The sequence below is a fragment of the Fusarium venenatum genome (assembly GCF_020744135.1).
Source record: "Fusarium venenatum strain MPI-CAGE-CH-0201 chromosome Unknown EDB82scaffold_1, whole genome shotgun sequence".
Classification (NCBI taxonomy): domain Eukaryota; kingdom Fungi; phylum Ascomycota; class Sordariomycetes; order Hypocreales; family Nectriaceae; genus Fusarium; species Fusarium venenatum.
The window spans coordinates 2,623,947-2,642,733 of record NW_027072129.1 but is presented as its reverse complement, the minus strand read 5'-3'; the positions used below and the strand labels follow the sequence as shown (position 1 = coordinate 2,642,733).

At 49.0% G+C, this 18,787-nt stretch overlaps 10 protein-coding genes across 10 annotated transcripts; 6 read left to right on the top strand and 4 right to left on the bottom strand.

Annotated features, from left to right (window-relative positions):
• Nucleotides 1–136: 136 nt before the first annotated feature.
• On the top strand, nt 137–2,029 carry EDB82DRAFT_425718 (WD40-repeat-containing domain protein; the record flags this gene model as incomplete). The annotated part of the gene is made up of 2 exons (XM_025731552.1): nt 137–250; nt 311–2,029. The coding sequence occupies 2 exons, from the start codon at nt 137–139 to the stop codon at nt 2,027–2,029; spliced, it is 1,833 nt and encodes a 610-aa protein (XP_025590566.1).
• Nucleotides 2,030–2,231: 202 nt separating this feature from the next.
• On the bottom strand, nt 2,232–2,956 carry EDB82DRAFT_470404 (glycosyltransferase family 28 C-terminal domain-containing protein; the record flags this gene model as incomplete). Its single annotated transcript, XM_025731553.1, has 3 exons — nt 2,232–2,406; nt 2,457–2,595; nt 2,641–2,956. The coding sequence occupies 3 exons, from the start codon at nt 2,954–2,956 to the stop codon at nt 2,232–2,234; spliced, it is 630 nt and encodes a 209-aa protein (XP_025590567.1).
• A 186-nt stretch (nt 2,957–3,142) lies between these two features.
• Nucleotides 3,143–4,635, top strand: EDB82DRAFT_484364 (mitochondrial 37S ribosomal protein mS35). The gene is made up of 2 exons (XM_025731555.2): nt 3,143–3,767; nt 3,823–4,635. The coding sequence occupies exons 1-2, from the start codon at nt 3,197–3,199 to the stop codon at nt 4,413–4,415; spliced, it is 1,164 nt and encodes a 387-aa protein (XP_025590568.1). The 5' UTR covers nt 3,143–3,196; the 3' UTR covers nt 4,416–4,635.
• EDB82DRAFT_484359 (uncharacterized protein) lies at nt 4,636–6,037 on the top strand. Its single transcript, XM_025731556.2, has 2 exons — nt 4,636–5,086; nt 5,160–6,037. The coding sequence occupies exons 1-2, from the start codon at nt 5,012–5,014 to the stop codon at nt 5,655–5,657; spliced, it is 573 nt and encodes a 190-aa protein (XP_025590569.2). The 5' UTR covers nt 4,636–5,011; the 3' UTR covers nt 5,658–6,037.
• Nucleotides 6,038–6,327: 290 nt separating this feature from the next.
• EDB82DRAFT_24325 (Aldehyde/histidinol dehydrogenase) lies at nt 6,328–8,503 on the top strand. Its single transcript, XM_025731557.2, has 3 exons — nt 6,328–6,459; nt 6,534–7,880; nt 7,927–8,503. Exons 2-3 carry the CDS (start codon nt 6,692–6,694, stop codon nt 8,352–8,354), a joined length of 1,617 nt encoding a protein of 538 aa, XP_025590570.1. The 5' UTR covers nt 6,328–6,459; nt 6,534–6,691; the 3' UTR covers nt 8,355–8,503.
• Nucleotides 8,504–8,580: 77 nt separating this feature from the next.
• On the bottom strand, nt 8,581–9,944 carry EDB82DRAFT_439914 (uncharacterized protein). The gene is made up of 2 exons (XM_025731558.2): nt 9,543–9,944; nt 8,581–9,481 (listed from the first exon to the last, which is right to left on the bottom strand). Exons 1-2 carry the CDS (start codon nt 9,707–9,709, stop codon nt 8,653–8,655), a joined length of 996 nt encoding a protein of 331 aa, XP_025590571.1. The 5' UTR covers nt 9,710–9,944; the 3' UTR covers nt 8,581–8,652.
• Nucleotides 9,945–10,080: 136 nt separating this feature from the next.
• Nucleotides 10,081–10,832, bottom strand: EDB82DRAFT_484350 (uncharacterized protein). The gene is made up of 2 exons (XM_025731559.2): nt 10,655–10,832; nt 10,081–10,596 (listed from the first exon to the last, which is right to left on the bottom strand). The coding sequence occupies exons 1-2, from the start codon at nt 10,761–10,763 to the stop codon at nt 10,415–10,417; spliced, it is 291 nt and encodes a 96-aa protein (XP_025590572.1). The 5' UTR covers nt 10,764–10,832; the 3' UTR covers nt 10,081–10,414.
• Nucleotides 10,833–10,858: 26 nt separating this feature from the next.
• Nucleotides 10,859–15,062, top strand: EDB82DRAFT_439913 (Adaptor complexes medium subunit family-domain-containing protein). Its single transcript, XM_025731560.2, has 5 exons — nt 10,859–11,065; nt 11,121–11,540; nt 11,594–12,646; nt 12,968–13,100; nt 13,374–15,062. The coding sequence occupies exons 1-5, from the start codon at nt 11,022–11,024 to the stop codon at nt 14,778–14,780; spliced, it is 3,057 nt and encodes a 1,018-aa protein (XP_025590573.2). The 5' UTR covers nt 10,859–11,021; the 3' UTR covers nt 14,781–15,062.
• On the top strand, nt 15,063–16,168 carry EDB82DRAFT_484345 (Longin-like domain-containing protein). The gene is made up of 2 exons (XM_025731562.2): nt 15,063–15,431; nt 15,499–16,168. The coding sequence occupies exons 1-2, from the start codon at nt 15,246–15,248 to the stop codon at nt 16,012–16,014; spliced, it is 702 nt and encodes a 233-aa protein (XP_025590575.1). The 5' UTR covers nt 15,063–15,245; the 3' UTR covers nt 16,015–16,168.
• Nucleotides 16,169–18,342, bottom strand: EDB82DRAFT_484343 (AFG1-like ATPase-domain-containing protein). Its single transcript, XM_025731563.2, has one exon. The coding sequence runs from the start codon at nt 18,149–18,151 to the stop codon at nt 16,238–16,240; it is 1,914 nt and encodes a 637-aa protein (XP_025590576.1). The 5' UTR covers nt 18,152–18,342; the 3' UTR covers nt 16,169–16,237.
• Nucleotides 18,343–18,787: the final 445 nt, after the last annotated feature.

Here is an 18,787-nt window from a genome sequence, read left to right as displayed (position 1 = left end):
CCCACGTTTCACAACAACACTTTCTGTTAGAGCCCGGCTGACGACGTCTTGACTTCCAGGTTCAAGCCCAGGTTCTTCAGCTGGTTTCCTTGCATCTGCATATCTTCTTCTGACAAGCTCATACTCCATATCCGTCATGGCTTCCCCCTCCATCACTCTCGACCGCATCCTCGCGGCTGTCCCAGTTACAACCCGTGGTCAACCAACCCAGATCTCGGCCGACTCCAAGGGTCAACGAATAGCTTATCCTGTATGAAGCAGCTTCTGTGAGCAGAACATATGGTACAAACAGGATCGCTGACCCCCGTAGTGCGGAAAATCCATCTTTGTTCGCTCCATCGATGATCCCTCCGATACAAAAGAGTACACCGGCCACACCGCTCCTACAACCGTTGCACGCTTCGCTCCCAGTGGCTTCAAGGTCGCCAGTGGTGACTTGAGTGGCATGCTCAAGGTCTGGGAGCCTGAATCCATCGACAGCACAAGGGGAGAGTACGCCATCATTTCGGGTCGTCTAAATGACATTGCCTGGGATGGCGAGTCACAGCGTGTCATTGCTGTAGGTGATGGTCGCGAGCAGTTCGGCCGCTGCATCACAGCTGATAGTGGAAACTCTGTTGGCGAGATCATCGGGCACTCTAAGTCAGTTAACGCTGTTGCAATGAAGCCTCAGCGTCCTTTCCGTGCCGCTACTGTTGGTGATGACGGCAACATGGTATTCTACCATGGAGCCCCTTACAAATTCAACAACAAGAGCGCTCAGCACACTGGTTTTGTTCTAGGCGCCGCTTATTCCCCTGACGGCAACACTCTAGTCACTGTTGGTGCCGACAAGAGGATACAGCTTTATGATGGAAAGACTGGTGAGCCCACCAAGGAGATCGGTCAGGGCGAGCACACTGGAAGTATCTTTTCTGTGTCGTGGTCGCAAGATGGTAAGAAGTTCGTCACCGCCAGTGCTGACCAAACTGTCAAGCTCTGGGACGTTGATGCAGGTAGCGTCATTCAAACCTGGAGGTTTGGAGGGGATGCTACCGTTGGTGATCAGCAAGTCGGTGTCGTTTTCGTTCCTGGCCGCAGCGACGGGCTCATCATCAGTCTCAGCCTTGAGGGTCAACTTACATACTTGACTGAAGGCAAGCAGGAGCCTGTTCGTGTTGTTTACGGACACAACAGAGGCATCACCGCCTTGTCAACTGCATCGGATGGCAATGGTGCTGACCTCTGGTCCGGCAGCTTTGATGGCCGAGTGTGTCATTGGGATATCAAGTCAGGTATTGCTACAGTTGTTGATGGCCAGGCACACACGAATCAAGTGGCTCAGTTCGCCGTTGCGGATGGCAAAGCTTTCAGCGCTGGCTGGGATGACAATCTCCGAATTGTTGATGAGTCGGCAAAGACTTTCCTGGGCTCTTCTGTCAAACTGCAAGCTCAACCCAAAGGTGTGAGTGCGGCTAATGGATTTGTCTATGTCGCGACCTACTCAGGTGTATCCGTTTACTCCGGCGAGAAGCTAGTAAGCGAGCAGTCGTTGGACTACACCCCCGGAGCTATTGCGGCATCTGGTTCTTTTATCGCAGTTGGAGCTAACGAGAACTCGGTGCGCATCTACAGCACTGGTTCCGACGGCAAACTCCAGGAGGTCAAGGCATTGAGCAACCCGACCGGTACCATTTCGGCCCTTGCATTCTCGAAAGACGGATCACATTTGGCTGCTGGAAACAGCGTTGGAAAAATCTATGTCTACAGCGCTGGAAGCTGGGAGCTAGTGGCAGACCGCTGGTCGGCTCACACTGCCCGAGTTACCTCGATTGCCTGGGACGACACAGGTGCCTATGCTGCCAGCGGCAGTCTCGACACCAACATCTTCGTATGGTGTTTAGAGAAAAAGAACCAAGGCAAGCGCATCAAAGCTGCCAATGCTCACAAGGACGGTGTAAATGGTGTGGCCTGGATTGAAGGCGGCAAGGTTGCCAGTGCAGGAGGCGATGCCAGCGTAAAGATATGGAGTGTCCAGAACTTGCCTTAAACTATGCGACTTCCTAGACTAGATTAATCGGCCCATATAGAGACGACTGAAAACGAAGTACAATATCAGATAAATGCCCAGTTTAACGCCAGACACCAAGCATATAACCGTCCCAGATCAAGAGTGAAGGCCCGTTCTCATCAGTCGTAAATCATGCTTAGTCTGATCGCAGACAGAAAATGCGCTTGATAGGCCCGAGCTACTAATCGTGCGCCATCGTTACATTCTCCTCTTTTACGACTTCCGCAGGGGCAAGATCCCACAAGCGAAGTCTGTCAGGCTCTTCTTGCGAGGGGATTTTGTGAGGAGGCCATCGAGTCTTGTTCTCTTCCCATAGGAGTCCCACCTTATGGATAGCTTCCCTAAGGTCCTCAGTGCTGTAACATATTAGAATAGGTATTTATCTAGTGTTGTTCAGTTAACATACCTCCCAGAGCTCATGATAGCATAGCCCTCCTTGGAGAGATGTTTGGCCATCTCAGTTTGGTGATCGTCCAGGAGTTGTGTGTTTGGCACCACAACAATCGGCAATCCCATTTTCCAGGCATCTAGTATTGTGCCAGTACCTATAATGTGTGAACCAGGGCTTCTCGGAAAATTATGTTACATACCAGCGTGAGATATCACCAACCCTAGTTGTCGCTTTCCTTCCAAGGCCTTGCACAGAATCATTTCCTCCTTCATAAGATTTCTCTTTACATCAAAGATGTCAATCGTGAGGCCAGATGGGACTTGATGTTGGAGGAGAGCGAGTTGTTGCCTTGCTGAGATGTTGTCCGGTCCGCACTGAACGTGTAACTCGGTAAACCCTTGGGAAGTGATATACTGCCAGAAGCTGGCTGAAAGAACTGAGTTAATTAGAGTCTTGAATCCGGCTGTCGCACCAACCGTGACAAGGCACACCCGATCGAGATGAGAGACGGCCATGATCAACAAGACATTTCTTGGAAATTTTCAAAACTGGTTTGTTGGAAATGTTAAAGTCAAATATATATATATTTGCGATAGGGTAGAAGAAGGTTCATGTAAGAGGACACCCCGGCTAAATGCCGGACCGTGGGGAAAGCAGTTGTGCTTGGTGGTGTAGCCAAATTTTTGAACGCCGCCAAACCTTTTCTTAAACCGACGACAATTTGACGCGGCCATTGCCCTTTTGACTGATTCGCAATGGCTTCAGCATCGGCAGCGGCAAGACTATGCGCTCTTGCATGTCGCAGGGCGTCTAGAATCCAGCAAGTTCCCCGATCTCGGCAGATCATCCGACAAAAACCTCTTGCCCAGCGGGCATTCACCACATCGACGATAAGATGGGCCCGAGAGGAAGATCAGCGCCAAGACGATGTTGAGGAGGAAGACTTTGGACCTGTGGAGTTGAAGAAACTAGAGGCTGCGTTGGCTGAGGCTTCTACACCGGAGGGGCTTAAGCAATTGGACCAGCTGGCCAAGGCAAATGGCTACAACTCCATCGACCAATACCTGCAAAACAAGTTAGACTTCTATCCTGGCTGGGCATCCGAGGACCGATCAACATTGGAAGATATCCAGAAAGACGATAAGGGAGAGAAGCCCAACAAGCAGTCCTTCTGGTTCGATGAGGAGGACCCCGAGACCAACACGGAAGAACTTGAGGAATTTGACGAGGACGATATCACATCTATGGCTCACGGCAAACTTGACGAAGTCCGAGAGATGCGAAAGTATGCCCGATTGGCAGTGTGGGAATTACCTCTTCTTTCGAGTAAGTTCAGTAGAGGATTTAAATACACGAATACACATATTGATACCTTCAATAGAGTACGCCAAGCCCTTTGAGCCTCCTACCGATAAGCAGATTCTACGATGGCGATACACATCTTACATGGGTGAATCGCACCCCGCCGAGAAGAAGGTCGTGGTGCAATTCGCCCCTGATGACCTGAAGCTGACTCCCGTCCAAACCGAAAAGCTCAAGAAGCTCGCCGGCTCTCGCTACAATCCCGAGACAGAGATCATCAAGATGAGCAGCGACAGCTTTGAGCACCAAGCGCAGAACAAGAGATACCTCTCCAACCTAATTGACGACCTCATCACTGCGGCCAAGGACCCCAAGGATACTTTTGAGGATATTCCCCTCGACACTCGGCATCATGTTGTTAAGCCCAAGCCGCAATTCCCCAAGGAGTGGCGCATGACCCCTGAGCGTCGACAGCAGCTTGATGAGCACCGTTCACGTCTGGCCATTGAAGATGTGAAGATGGCTGAGAGCGGTCAGTTGATCGACGGTGTTCAGGCCATTGACCAACACTTGTTGAAGAAGCCAACCGAGGAACAGAAGAAGGCCAAGGTTGCGGAGCTCGTTACTGCTGCACCTGCAAAGAGTGCAAGTGGCAGCCGCGCGAGGAGATAGAACCAGATAAAGGAAAAAATTCCCCTAACACGTCTGATGTGGGATGAAATGTATTATACGCTAGATTTGGCGGGGCATGTACAATTGTACGATGTATGTTTAAGATGGTATCAATAAGAGAACATGTAAATCGAGCTGCTGCAGGTTATTCCAAAAAAATGTCTCACAATACATGTCTGTGAATCGTTGCGATTGGGTTGGATAAGCGCTTTGTTCAAGATGAAGAGAGTTTGTAACTTGTCTTGAGCTGGGCCAAATCAAAAGCTAAAATGCGTGTAAATACCTGACCAGTTGCCAGACCTCGACGTGACAATGGCTAGTTATCCAGCCACCAAAACCTGTTCTAAGTACCTAGGCATCTTTGGAAATTTCTGGCCGATTAGTACGAGGTACCTAAGTACAAGATACGCCCTGGATCGAACCTTACATTGAGGTCCAGTCCATGTTCTCATGATGCTGGGTCTGCTGACTAAGATCATCATGACTGCCAATAACACCCGTGAGCAAACGTATTATGATTTACCATTGCTTTGACGTGGACTCGAGTTTGATCGCAACAAGATTTCTTGTGACTGAAGTTGAAGAGCCAGCAGAGGATGGAGCCAGAAAACACCGTCGAAATCGTCGTCCTCGGAGCTTCGGTCTCTGGGAAGAAGAGTTTTATACGAAGGGTAAGTTGATGCAAGGAAGACTCATTCGAACACTGGTTAAAACACATGGTTAACGTACGTGTGCGACTCCCAGTATTGCGAAGAAGTTTTTACAGATCGATACGATGCCATCGCAGAAGCATCTGGAGACTCGCGCCTAGCCAACATCGCGGGCCTTCAGACGCTCATCAAACTAAAGCGCATTCCGTCCACGCTCATCAACTCTACTCCCGAATCTTGTCGCTTAGCAGCCGAAGCAGATGCTCTCATCATGCTATACGAGGGCTCATCGTCCGAGAGTCTGGAGGAGCTTCGGCGCATGAGACTTCAAGTACTGGCTCCGTACCTGGAAGAAGTGGCGCCGCCTACGGCCGTCGTTGCGGGCAAGGCGGATGGCGCGGAGGCCGCGGGGCAAGCATGGGAACGCGGGATAGAAGAGGGGAGCGAACTAGCAGTTCTATTGGATGCGAAATTTGGGGTCGCATCAGCTCTCTGGGGGGATGGAGTCAAGGATGTGGTAGAGGAGTTGGCAGCGAGGGTATTGGAGAACAAAGGTGTCAACAAGGAGGCTCTAATGGGAGCAGGATCGTGAGATTGAGATTGTGCAAATTGATTTTGGCTCCGTGTAAGAGCCTCTGCTGAAGGCGCGGAAACGGTTGAAACGCGACAAAATTGCTAGAAGTGATACAGCGTTATAAAAGACGGCGATTTCTACGGCTTACAGGTAACACAGGCCAATAGTGTTATATCAGAGCGTTCTAATACGGGCTTGAGCATCTTCGACGGAGATCAGATGCCCTACATAATGTAAATCATGATGCTCTTGTACAGTCATATGTAATAAAAGTTGATCTGATTGGCCCAATGACAATGTACGAGAATGTCTGTGAGCTTGTAAGCTTGTTGGTTTTTGTTTCGCGTGCACTAGATGGGCGACGGTGCTTCAGCCTTGTATCAACGCGACAGATCATCTAACGTAGAAAACCGCCAGTGTCCTCTGTCGTCAATAAAGCTTGTCAAGTCTGATCATTTCCATATAGGCTTTAAAGCACAACCTCATGGCTAAGAGACTGTGCCTCGGCTGGATCCAACACACGTGGATGTAAGGGTGCCGAGGACACCGGAAAGACAGAGCTGGTCCGGGGTTTGATACTACAAGCCCCTCATTTTCTCTTTAGGGAATGTCAAGATCTTGAACTTCTTATCCTCAACAGACTTTATCTAGCTATCAAGTACCAGGGACACCTTGAAAATTTCTTAGAGGTCCTATTCGAGTCTATGACTGCTATATTGGCCGAATCTGCCTTTTTGAGCCTACCCAATCCAATATCACCTTCCTCTGGGGCAGCCTAATTAATCAGGAGAAAGCCCCGTAAAATCAGGTACAGGTACAGGTACAGGCAATACCTCCCGTCCGCCAAGAATATCGCCTTCCAACTGAACACAACTCATTCAAACATCTCTTTAGGCGTTCCTGTCTTTTTTCCTCCCGCAATCACCTCTTCTCCTAATCAAAGGCTTTGCACGCTCGATATATATCCTTCATATTGTAATTTCATCGAGACCGGACTCGTTAGCACTCAATTCATTTCACTAACTAGCCACCTTTCAGCATCACTTATCACGATGGTTGACAACACCAAATCTTACACGATCGGCCCACTGGAGCACACACCCCTCGATGAGATCAATGCCAAGGTTGATCTCGTGAGGAAGACATTCATGTCAGGCCGCACCAAAGATATTGAATTTCGCATGCGCCAGATCCGAAAGCTTTACTGGGCCATCGTCGACAACACTGAGCTCATGCAAGATGCTCTCCTCAAGGACCTTGGCAAATGCAAGTACGAGGCCGTTCTGGCCGAGATCGATTGGTGCAAGCAAGAATGCATTGATATGACCAACAACATGGAGAAGTGGCTGCGCGATGAGCCTGTTCCCAATGTTCCCCTTCAGTTTCGTCTCATGAAGCATCGCACCCGCTTCGAGCCGCTCGGTGTCATTCTCAACATTGGCGCCTTCAACTTCCCCTTCCAGCTCACTCTTCCTGTTGTTGTTGGAGCTATTGCTTGTGGTAACTGTGTTGTTCTCAAGCCATCCGAGTCTTCTCCAAACAGTGCCATGGTGCTCAAGAAGATCTTTGATGAATCTCTTGACCCCGAGTGCTTCACCTACGTTAATGGTGCTCTCCCAGAGACCCAGCGTTTGCTTGAACAAAAGTTCGACAAAATTTGCTTTACAGGCGGCAAGGTCGTCGGCAAGATCATTGCCAAAAAGGCGGCTGAGACCTTGACACCTGTGCTTCTCGAGCTTGGTGGCCAGAACCCATCCTTTGTCACCAAGAACGCCAACCTCAAGTTGGCTGCTCGGCGACTTCTCTGGCAAAAGACTCTGAATGCAGGCCAAGTTTGCATGTCTCATAACTACATCCTCGTCGAGAGAAGTGTCCTTTCTCCATTCCTTGGAGAACTTAACAATCAACTGCGAACCTTTTTCCCCAAGGGTGCCAAGAACAGTACCGATCTCGCGCATATCGTCAGTGCTAGTCACTTCAACCGTCTCAAGAAGATGCTGGACGGAACTAAGGGCAAGATTGTTCTTGGAGGATCTATGGACGAGTCTACCCTGTTCATGGAGCCAACGGCGGTTCTTGTTGATGATGTTGAGGATAGCATGATGGTTGACGAGGCATTTGGCCCCATCTTTGCAATCATGGCAGTCGATTCTCTAGACCAGGCTATCAACATCGCCAACTCGGTTGACCCAACACCTCTCTCACTCAGCACCTTTGGAAGCAAGGATGAAAACAAGAAGGGTAAGTGTGATCATAACCTTTTAGTAGCATATCTAACAGCATATAGTTCTGGACAATGTCACTTCAGGTGGCGCTACATGCAACGACGCCTTCTTTCACTCCCAGATTCCCCAGTCTCCGCTGGGAGGTGTAGGCCAGTCCGGAATGGGCAACTATCACGGCATCTACTCCATCAGGACCTTCAGCCACCAGCGCACTATCGCCGAGGTCCCTTACTGGGCTGATGCCCTGTTCCGTGTCCGTTACATGCCGTATCAGTGGCCCAACATGAATCGTCTCAAGATTGCGCAACCAAAGCCCAACTTTGACCGAGACGGCAACAAAACCAAGGGACTCGGGTATTTCGTCGCCCTGGTTTTCGGTCTTGGGTCCAGGAAGGCTAAGGGCGCTCTTCTCAGGTGGGCATTCCTTGTGGTTGCAGCTGCTGTGCTGGAAGCGAAGAAAGGTACTCTGAGCCAGCTGCTCACACGATAATAATCTATCTTAGTAGTTGATATCCCTGTTTTTCAAGGTCAATAGGAATTGAGGTGGCGATATATCGATATTATCTGGCACACAAAAAGGTGGCCACCCCAGCACTTGGGCTTTTTTCTTTATTTCCATGTATCACAGTCATATTTTGACCTGTTGATCTCAAATGTCATTTGCAGCTAGCCAATATTAATAATCACGCGAAGAAAATCGTACAACTAAGCTTCACGGTTCGTTAAGTAGTGGTATCTTATATTAGGACTATGGTTGTCTAAAAGTGACTTTTGAAATCTAAGATATCTCAGTGACCAGCCAAAGCAGTTGCCAGACGACGCCCCTTCTCACCTCCCAGGTACAGATCATCGTCAGTCGAATCTCTTCCCAGATCGACAGCCTCGCTATATCCTCTGGTCACTGTATCTTCATCCACCTTCAACCCGTTCTCAACCAAAGCCAAGATGACACTGCGGATTCTTGCAATCTCGCGCATAGTTGCTACATCCATGGGGTCGTTCTGGCTAGAGTAGACCTTGCTACTAACGGTCTCCTCCATGCGGTTGATACCCGCAGCCTCAGCGGCCGTTTCGCTCTCGATGTGCTTACTGATCCAGATGTAGCCATTCACTCCTAGAAGAACATCCACCTTGCCGCCGTTGTTGGCCACATCCATTGTCCAGACCTGCCTTTTGGAGCGGACAACACCGCCGCCGCCGCCAGTACCGGTAACAGCGACAAATACACCGTTTCGAAGTTTGCCGTACTTCAAACTACGGGTGTGAAGACTCGCGGCGCCGTCCTGATGCAGTTGCTGAACCTCTGCAACAACTAGGTCACCTTCAGCGAAGAAGCTGCGGATCTGCAGCTCATCAGTTTCGGTACGCTTACGAAGAATTCCACCAGGCAAGTTGATGGCTGAGATCTGGAGGATAGCGAGCTGGGATGCAGCTACATCGACGCGCCATCGCTTGGCCTGCACTTCGACGATGCGACCGACGACAAGGTCACCGATCTCTGGTGTGTAGCGAGCGCGAAGAGGGCGCACCGAGAGGAGTTTGTTTGTCTTTGTGAGAGTACCAGCAAGAGATGATGTGATGTCAGATGATCCGGCAGGAATATATGTACCGTGTCCACTAAATAAGTATGTCAGTATCAGAGGATAGCGATCGTGACGTCTGAGATGTTGAGACTTACCGCATCCATTGAGGATTAGATGTAATCACGGTACCCGGTGTGAAAATTTCATCACCATCTACGCCAGCGCCACCTTCAGATTCGGAGTCGGAGTCATTATTTGCAGCAGCGACCACTTGTGGTTTCCTGGGTGTAGGAGGCTGAGGACTGAGAATTGTGATAGGCATGATGAGATGAGATGAGAATGACGAGGCGCGAAACCGGTCAGTTGTTAGGGTTAGATGGCCGTTTAACCGTATTATAATGAAACCGACAGTATTAAGTGTCCACTACAATGAGCGTTTGTTTGTAGTATGTTGAGGCTTAGCTTGATTATCTTGTTGTCGTTTTTCTGGTTGTGGAATAAGTTTGGTTAAAGATTCGATGTGGGGCTCCGGGATTGAGATTTTAGGTAGTGTTGGTGGCAACGTAATAGGTGCCCTGAGTGAGCTATGGATTAGCAGGCAGTGGGTGAGTATTATAACAGTCATCGAACCCGAAATTAACCACCATAAACCAACTATACATGCAAGATCAATGGGCAGGAGAACACATTGAGTCCATGTGAATTGTTTAATTAAACATGCTGATAATAAAATAATGAAGTGCAGCACTCAAGCACATTAACGTCGTCGCACTTTCACAGAACAGCACAATAACTCCGTGTCGGGACGCGTTGACTCAAACACTCAACACCTTCTATAATATCTATATGAGGATCTCTACAAAGAGATACCAAAAGACCAGAACCGGAGTATTTCTACATTACAATACTGTAGATATTATTTGAATGGGGTTGAGCTCGCAGGGTTTCGCATGAAGAGGTGCTGTACAGATATGTCTGTCATAGTGAGGGGAGTTCGTTGAATAGCTGGCGACAAAGTATTGATTGGTTATTTAAGTGCCCTCCAGAGCCCCATCCACACAAGAGCCAGCGATATAGAGGTGATGCCGAGCTTGCGACTTCGCATTCCAAAAGGCGACTTGCTTCGTAGAATCAAGTTCTTTTGTTTCTCAAGCTGTGACATGCCAGAAAAATAGCTGTAGGCTCCGAGACCAAAAAATGCGCTGCTGCCTGTCCCCTTGTTAGTCCATCACAAGATCGAATGTGAAGCCGAGTGATAGAAACTGACCAACAACTTTGCAGGGCAGACAGTCATCGCCTCGGTCCTGGCGTAGAATATCTTCGAGCTTTTCTGGCTTCTCGAGAGACTGGACTGTAGGAATCTTGTCACCGGCCATTGTGATTGTTGTTCGTGTGGTGAAATTAATATCTTTGACAAAAAGAATTCGACCACATTGAATTATCACGGGTTTCAATTGCAGAGTAGAAGAAAGATCAACGTTGATTGGACAAACATACTATCGATCGCTGAGTCATGCGCTGCAGGGGTCTGCACCTACAGTCGTCATTGTTGGTGCTGTTCCGCCGTTGGCACACTGTTAAAGTATATCTGAGCTCTCGCCTGTCAACACTAGAGGGAGGTGTTGGTCTTTACCATGAACGGTGTTATTGAGGCGCTTCATATTTACGATGATAACCGGTATAACTCTTGAAATCACTCGGGAAGGTCCTTTCTAATCAGGCATTACGTCTAGGAATCCTATCCTCTCGCATACCTATGCAGGGCGGCCCATGCCGGCAACCCATCTTCTACCCCTCTACCTAGAACATCCTGCACCACGACCGAACCTCATCTACCTACCCAACACAAGTCCCCCAACGCTTGTCTTCAACTTAACACATGCGAACCTCTTGTTTATTGCGACATCGTCAACCGAGATAGAACCGCTGCTAGTCTTCGAGTTCCTACACCGCATAATAGATGCCTTTGAGGACTTCCTTGGCGCGCCGCTCCTGGCCGTCAAAATTGAGAACAATTATGATATTGTCGCACAGCTGTTAACCGAGATGTGCGATGCCGGCATAATAAGCACGACAGAACCCAATGCTCTACGCGAAATGGTTGAACAGGAAGGCTGGGTTGGAAAATTGTTGGGAAGCATCAATCTGCCTGGGTTCGTGAATCATCGAGCTTCTGAGACAGACCTTTGAGCTAACCCATGTCTAGAAAAGCACCTTTGAGCGCCAACTTTTCAAATTCGAACACATCCTCCATTCTGCCATCAAACTCGACCGCTTTGCCATGGAGGAGAGCGAACGTACGACACACGTCAAATGAGATGTACGCGGATATCGTGGAGACATTGTCTGTTACGCTCGCTCCTTCAGGAAGACCGCTGGCAGCCTTCGCCAATGGAACTATCGCATTCACTTCCAAGGTATCAGGTGTTCCGGATATTACTTTGAACATTACAAGTCCGTCTGGAAAACACAACCTTGGCAGTATAATGGAACTACCTGTATTTCACCCTTGCGTACGACTTAACCGATGGAAGGAGAGACCAGGCGAGTTAAGCTTCATTCCGCCTGATGGAAGATTTATCCTAGCTGGGTACGAAGTGGACCTGTTGCCCTTTACGAGTGGGAAGAGCGGAAGTCTCAGTTCCAACAATCTCAAACTACCCATTAATATGGAGGTCAAAACGGGATTAGGTGCGACGGGATCAGACTTTGAGGTTCGTCTTCAAGTCAACAAGATTCTCGGAGCACCTTCGCCAGCATCATCAGGTCTAGGAAGAGGTAGTGGTGGAGGACGGCTTGGAGGTCCTCATCCAGGATCACCAGGAGCTCCTTTGATGGATGACTTGACCGTGACGATTCCACTGCCAGCTGATGTTAGGAACTTATCCGAGATTCGACCAAGTAAAGGCGACGCAAGCTTTAACCCAGGCGAGAAGTTTTTGGAATGGTATATCCCTGCAAAGGAACTGTCAGGCGGTACAAGCTACTTTGGTCTCAGGTGTACCGTGGTGGGACCGTTGGCAGGCGATGATGATGAGGGATTCGATCCCAATGGGTTTGGATTTAACACCGACTACACATTCGATGGACCTTATCAGAGCGCACCCATGGCCAAAGTCAGAGACGACCAAGAGAGCACAGGCGATGGCAAGGACACCAAGAAGATCGCACAGAACAAAATCTTGATGCCAACATCGGCATCAGTGAGCTTCTCAGTCAAGGGATGGTTGGCAAGTGGGTTGAAGGTGGAAAGCATACAGTTGGACACGCGCAAGAGTAGGGGTCTGGGAGAGAGTGTCAAACCGTACAAGGGAGTCAAGTACTTGACAATAAGCAAGGGGGGTGTTGAGATACGATGTTAATTAAAAAGAGTTGGACGTTAGCTGCATATACTCCATTTGCGCTCCACTAGAATTCATGACAGAAACAACAGTCGACACAGAATCATTACCCAGACATGTCATGTGCACAAACACAATGCAAGTGCATGATCGGAACATGTTCCCGCGGGAATTGAAGGAATAATTAGGATGAGCCAATCCAATGGCATGTAAAAAATAATGTTGAAAACCCTTCGGAGGATGTACCCAAACAGCAACGGAGCTCCGAAGCCGCTCCAGGTCGGGGCATCGGCTCTAAGTGTGGGGGTAGACCCGGAGCCCCAAGTTCAAGGTCCAAAGGCGCCTGTAGCGACGACGCTTCGGCATGCGATCGTCATATGATTGGACATCCCATGACTCTCAATGGACCAAGGGGAACTCGTTTCCGACAAATCTCATGAGCATTGAATGAAAATTCCCCCCAAATCCGAGGAATGGGGTACGTACCTTGGCACTAAACATGACCCCGACGTCACGCAAACTCCCGAACCCCAGACCTAGGCCGAGACCCCCCAAAGGATGATCATTCATTCTCGTAGTTTCGAGCTTGGGCTGTGGCCTGGCTTCTTATTTAATTTTGTTCAGCTCAGGTTCGGTTAAGAACAGGGCTGGCTCTATTTGTTCCTTTTCTCGCCTCTTTGCTCAAAATCACCACAGAATGAAACCCTCACACCGTCCATCTTGACCTCTACCCTCTGCCCCGCCGCTCAGACGGCAATGGCAACGCTCACGATGCGGTGCCGCCGCACTTATACTCTAGCTACTCACATTCGCTCCTCGACTTCTCCTTCAGCAACGACAACTACAACAACAATAACACACAGCCGACCGTCATTACAGACTTTACCTCAAAGACAATATCTACTACAGCAGCAAAGATGGCGATCTACGCATCGAGGCGGCACAAGAACGGCGCTCTTCTTCCCGGGTCAAGGTGTTCAGCGGGTCGGCATGTTGACTCCGTGGCTCGAGGCCTTCCCTTCGACAGCATCGCAACTACGAGACGAAATTGACGAATACATGGGCTACAGGCTCTCCGACGTTATTCAGAATGGGCCTTCGAAGCTGCTTACTGAAACCCCCAATGCGCAACCCGCCATCATGGCTACCTCCATATTCATCTTGCGCATTCTCGAGCGCGAATTCGGTTTTAAAGTCACCGACCACTTCGACGTCACACTAGGCCACTCACTTGGCGAGTTCGCCGCGGTCGTAGCTGGCGGTTACATCTCCTTCCAGGACAGTCTAAACCTGGTGCGCAAACGGGCAGAGGCCATGACAGAAGCTACACAACATGCGATCGAAAAGTACGGCGGAGAATATGGCATGGTCGCCGTCATATCTCACCCAGAGCACATGGACAGACTTGTCGAGGCCATCCGGGAGTTTGTTGGGATTTCCGCCGAGGACCTAGCAGATCTGCCGCCAATTGAGCAGGTGTTGATCGCCAACATAAATAGCAAGAATCAGATCGTGCTGAGTGGCAATATCGAACGGATAAAGACACTCATTGCCCACGTCCGCCAATTTCTCGGCTACGACCCGCGCGCCGTTCGCCTCAAGGCCGATAGTCCTTTTCACAGTCCTATCATGAAGCCCGCCGTCACAGTGATGCGCCAGCTACTGGAAGAACCCAGCAAAGTCAAGGGTCGTGAAAACGAGGACATTGTGACATTCCCCGGGCTCTTACCGATTGTCAGTAATGTGTCTGCACGGCCAGTTTGCTGCAAGAATGAGCTCAAAGATTTGCTGGCCCGTGGCTGTCTAGATACAGTTCGCTGGTGGGACAGCATCAAGTACTTGGATCAAGAGGCCCGTATACGACGATGGGTGGGCGTCGGGCCAGGCAAGGTCGGTCGCAACCTCGTAGGCAAAGAGGTCGGTATGCGTGGCAAAGATCTGGTCAAGGGTGGAGGCGTATGGGCCATCACAGATCCATCAGAGGTTGAAGAGGTTCTAAGAGGACTCGAAGATACCGCTGGTCTAATGGAAGATGACGAATATTCAGAGTAAAGGTAAATTGGGGATCGTGTAAAAAATACAAGGGAGGATTCACGCGCTTATAGCGCTCTGTTCTGCGGCCCTTAATGGGAACGGCTCACTACATAATACATCATGTTACTTGGAGTGTACTTTAATGGGAGATACGCTGCATAAGAAGCGAGCGAATTATGGGTTTCACGAATTGAACAGCTTTGATAGCATCGATTACTACAAGATTCAATATGCATACATACGTACTTGGCAATAGTTAAGCCTATCATTAGGTAGTGAGAGCTCATACTTGTAATGGTTTCTGAGTTAATGACCGGTTTCAGACAGACAAGCTAAAAGCGAGACATTCCAGCCTCCAGCCGCTATCATCATATTCCGAATTGGAAATAATAAATAGACTCCATATTTCCTATTTCCAGAGCTCTCGTTATTTCTCAAATTTTTACCATTAAAGATATATTTTTTCGCTACTAACTATCCATCATGATGGCCTTGGAAGTAATTGGAGGTGGGGATTACAAGTTAAGGTTGCCCACTGGGACGAAGCGAGCATGGAGGCTTCCACTAAGCCGGGCTTCCTCTTTCAACCTCCATATTCGCCAACAAGCCGTTATAACCATGTCCACCGCGATACCTTCGATCGCCTGCCTAGGCGTTATCGGTCGAAACGTGAGTATACCCATCTCTAATACATCATTCCTTAAGGAATGTCACTAATCCATCGTCCTTCTTATAGAACAACCCACTCCATATCTCAATCTTCCCCTCGCTCGATCCAGGGACAAACACATTCGCCCCAATCCGTACGCCTCTCCAGTTTTCGCTCCTCTTGTCTTCTACCATCGATGTCTTCGACCTCCGCGCAAAGAACAACGCTGTTTCGGGCGTAGGCCTCTCGGGTGACTTTGGCCTGCTGCACGCCGTCGACGACCGCCTCGCTGCCTACGGATTCGAGACCAACACAGGCGTTCGCATGGTTTGTGTCGTCGACATGCGCGGTCGCCGTGTAGATGGCAACGCTCCTGTAGCTGCGAGTAGGGGCGCTGCTGCGGGTCTGCGCGATGCTGAGTTGAAGCCCGTCTTCCGCGCCATGCAGCATGCGTACGTCAAGTTACTGCAGAACCCATTTTATGACCCAGATGAGCATGCGCCATTGGGTGGAAGAGGGGGTAAAAAGATTACGAGTCGCAAGTTTACCGAGGATATGAAGAGAATAGGGGAAGGCTGGACGCCAGGCGTGACAAGCCTCTGAGCTCAGTTGTGATGAAGTAGTGTATAAGTAAAGCAAGATATAGGTGCATGGCGTTTTGGAGTATGGCACAACGGAATATCCGGTCATAGACTAGTTAGATCCTGCCCTCGTACGGGCGACTCATTGATTCACAAACAAACTTGAATGTATTCATTTTCAAGTACTAAGTCCCGCTATGTGTTTATACGTGCTTATCTTTTGTGTTCTACTGGCTTCGACTTGTTCAGACACTCTTTTCGGGGTTATTCTTCAGATCTTCAACCCTCCACTTTGACAGTCCAGCCATCTCATCGACTTCAAAACTCTGACCCATCCCTTCATCTTTACTCAGCCTACTTGCACCGATTTGATGTTGGACAGCCTGTGTGACCATGCCTCCCTCCCAGTGCCTTGCCTCGAGGGGCAGCGGCTGCCACCAATCTCCTGTCCTGGCATGCCACTGCGCGCTGCAAAGTTCCCACAGTCGAGAGATTGCTCTCTTGTATGCGAACCGCTCATCTTCACCGGTGAATGCACTTCTATTCGCAAAGTCAAGGGGCTTGGTTTGTATGCCAAAGTCCGAGTCCTGGTCCGGATCGTAAGATGCAGTGCTTGACTTTGTATCGTAGTATGCCACATTGGGTCGGAATGGAGACATTTGGTCTTGGTATACTTCGGCAATTGTTTCTGAGATGAGGTCGTCGGGCTCGTTTGGATTATTTGGCTTTCCAGTCGAAGAGCCTCTCTTCTTGGGGAAGAAAAGTGTATCGGGAGGGTTTTGGGCCCGGATGATGAGTTTGCAGCGAGCTTCGTATAGAGCATCCAACAGCGTAATAAAGCGTCGCGCTTCGTTCTTTGTCGCATGTGTCAGAACAGGTACGTTGTCGATGATAAATGTGTGGTAGGTAGAGGCCATTGTGATATAGTCAGCGGGTCCGAAAGTCTCGACTATCTTGTCAAAGTCCCAGAACACGTAGCCATTGTAGTGCCGAGGAGTGTGAACCTTTCGGCCATACACCACAACAGTTGAGGGCTCCCATGGCAGTGATTTGGGGTCTGTCCATGTGATTGCAGTCCTTACTCGCTCCATCCATGCGTCATGTTCATCTGTTGACAAGTAATAGTTGATCGGCTTCGTAGCAATTCCCTCTAGTTTGTCGCGAGCGATGGTTTCTTCCACCACCGTTTCGCCTTTGGCAGTGTTCCCAGCCATAACGAGTGGGCTATCGGTCTCCTCTCTTCTTCGCCAATCCCTGGCTCCTTCCATCTGCCAAAAGTCGCATCTAGCCTTTAATACTTCGAGAAAGTTGGCAAAATCACTAGTTGATCCGTATAGTTCGCCTCGGGCACGTACTGCACCACCAAAAAACCTGCGGATCAAGCCTCTTGTCGGTGCGGGCGTATAGTCCACACCGATTGCATTCTGGAGCTCTTCGGGCATGCGGTTCGAAGAAGCAATGAGAACACCGCCGAGCTGGAAGAAAGCAATGAAGAGATGGCTGAGGATTTTGCTAGCTGCTTTATCTGGCAACTGGAATTCGTCAAGGAACAGGATCGGAGACTCGTCAACCAGCTTCTTAGCCATCCACAGGATAGAATAGTCATTTTCACCCTCCTTAACACTTGGACTGGTCTTTCGATGATGCTCGAGTTGGGAAATGGTATAAAGCATGAAGGTGTTGAAATGCCATCTCCTCTTCCGCTCAGTTGGCAAGCCATCTGCGAGTAGGTCGAGCAACATAGACTTCCCAGTGCCCACTTCACCTGATAAAAACAAACCCTTGGGTGAATCTATCTCAATTGCTGACTCGTGGTTCGCAAGTACCCGTGTCATAGCGAGACTCTCCTTTCCTTCAGGTGTTGCGAGCAGATGTTTGAAGAGTGGGTTCCTCCATATCGAGTGGTTGTGCAATGCAAGAATATTCCCATCTTCTTCTGAATTGTTTTTGGGTCTCGCCTCTGTCAAGCGGGCAACTTGTTTCAAGCGTTGACGATATTCGGTTTGTGGAGAGTAATCCTTGATGCGGAGATATATCTTGTGTAAGTGCCTGGCAAGTCTATGCTGAGATGGGTCTGGAGCATAAAAACCGGCGGCTACGTGTGTTTGATACTTGACCAAGGGATCTGTTATAATTACTGCTGTTGAGAACCGCCTCATCTTGAGCCTGCTGTTGAGCGACACGATGTATAGGGATGAGTTGGTATCAACATAGATAGTGTTATAGACATAGGGTAGACATGAATCAGGGTCTTGGGTGACCACGTGGTTTGGATGAAAACTCAATTGATAGATTGAAAAATGCGACGTTAAAGGCACATATATTAAATATGTATTACATGTTTCTGGATGAGTACTCAGCCTATCTACGTTGCATTCAAGTGGCGATCGGTCAACCTCGCGATCTGCTATTCAATCCAACCTTTATCAGATCGTGGGTGTCATACGCATCATCGACTCACATGACTAAACTTCAGTCCAAATTATACTACAGGAACATAAATGCTTACAGCTTATATAAATAAATAGAGAATCACATATATTATAAATTAGGTAGTTTTAGGAAATAATTCAAATATCATAAGTGAATGATTTGCAATAAATGGTGCAACATGAGGTGGCATTGATTGCATGTTGCCTTGATAAATGAAAGTAGCAAAAGGCATAAAGTACCTGGGCACAAAGTTGTCTTGACTTCAGCTGTGACTAAGGCAAGGTACCACAAGCTCAAAGGTACCTACGTACTTCAGACAACGGAGGCTCTGCCACGAACTGTCTGCATGCAAATGGATCTTC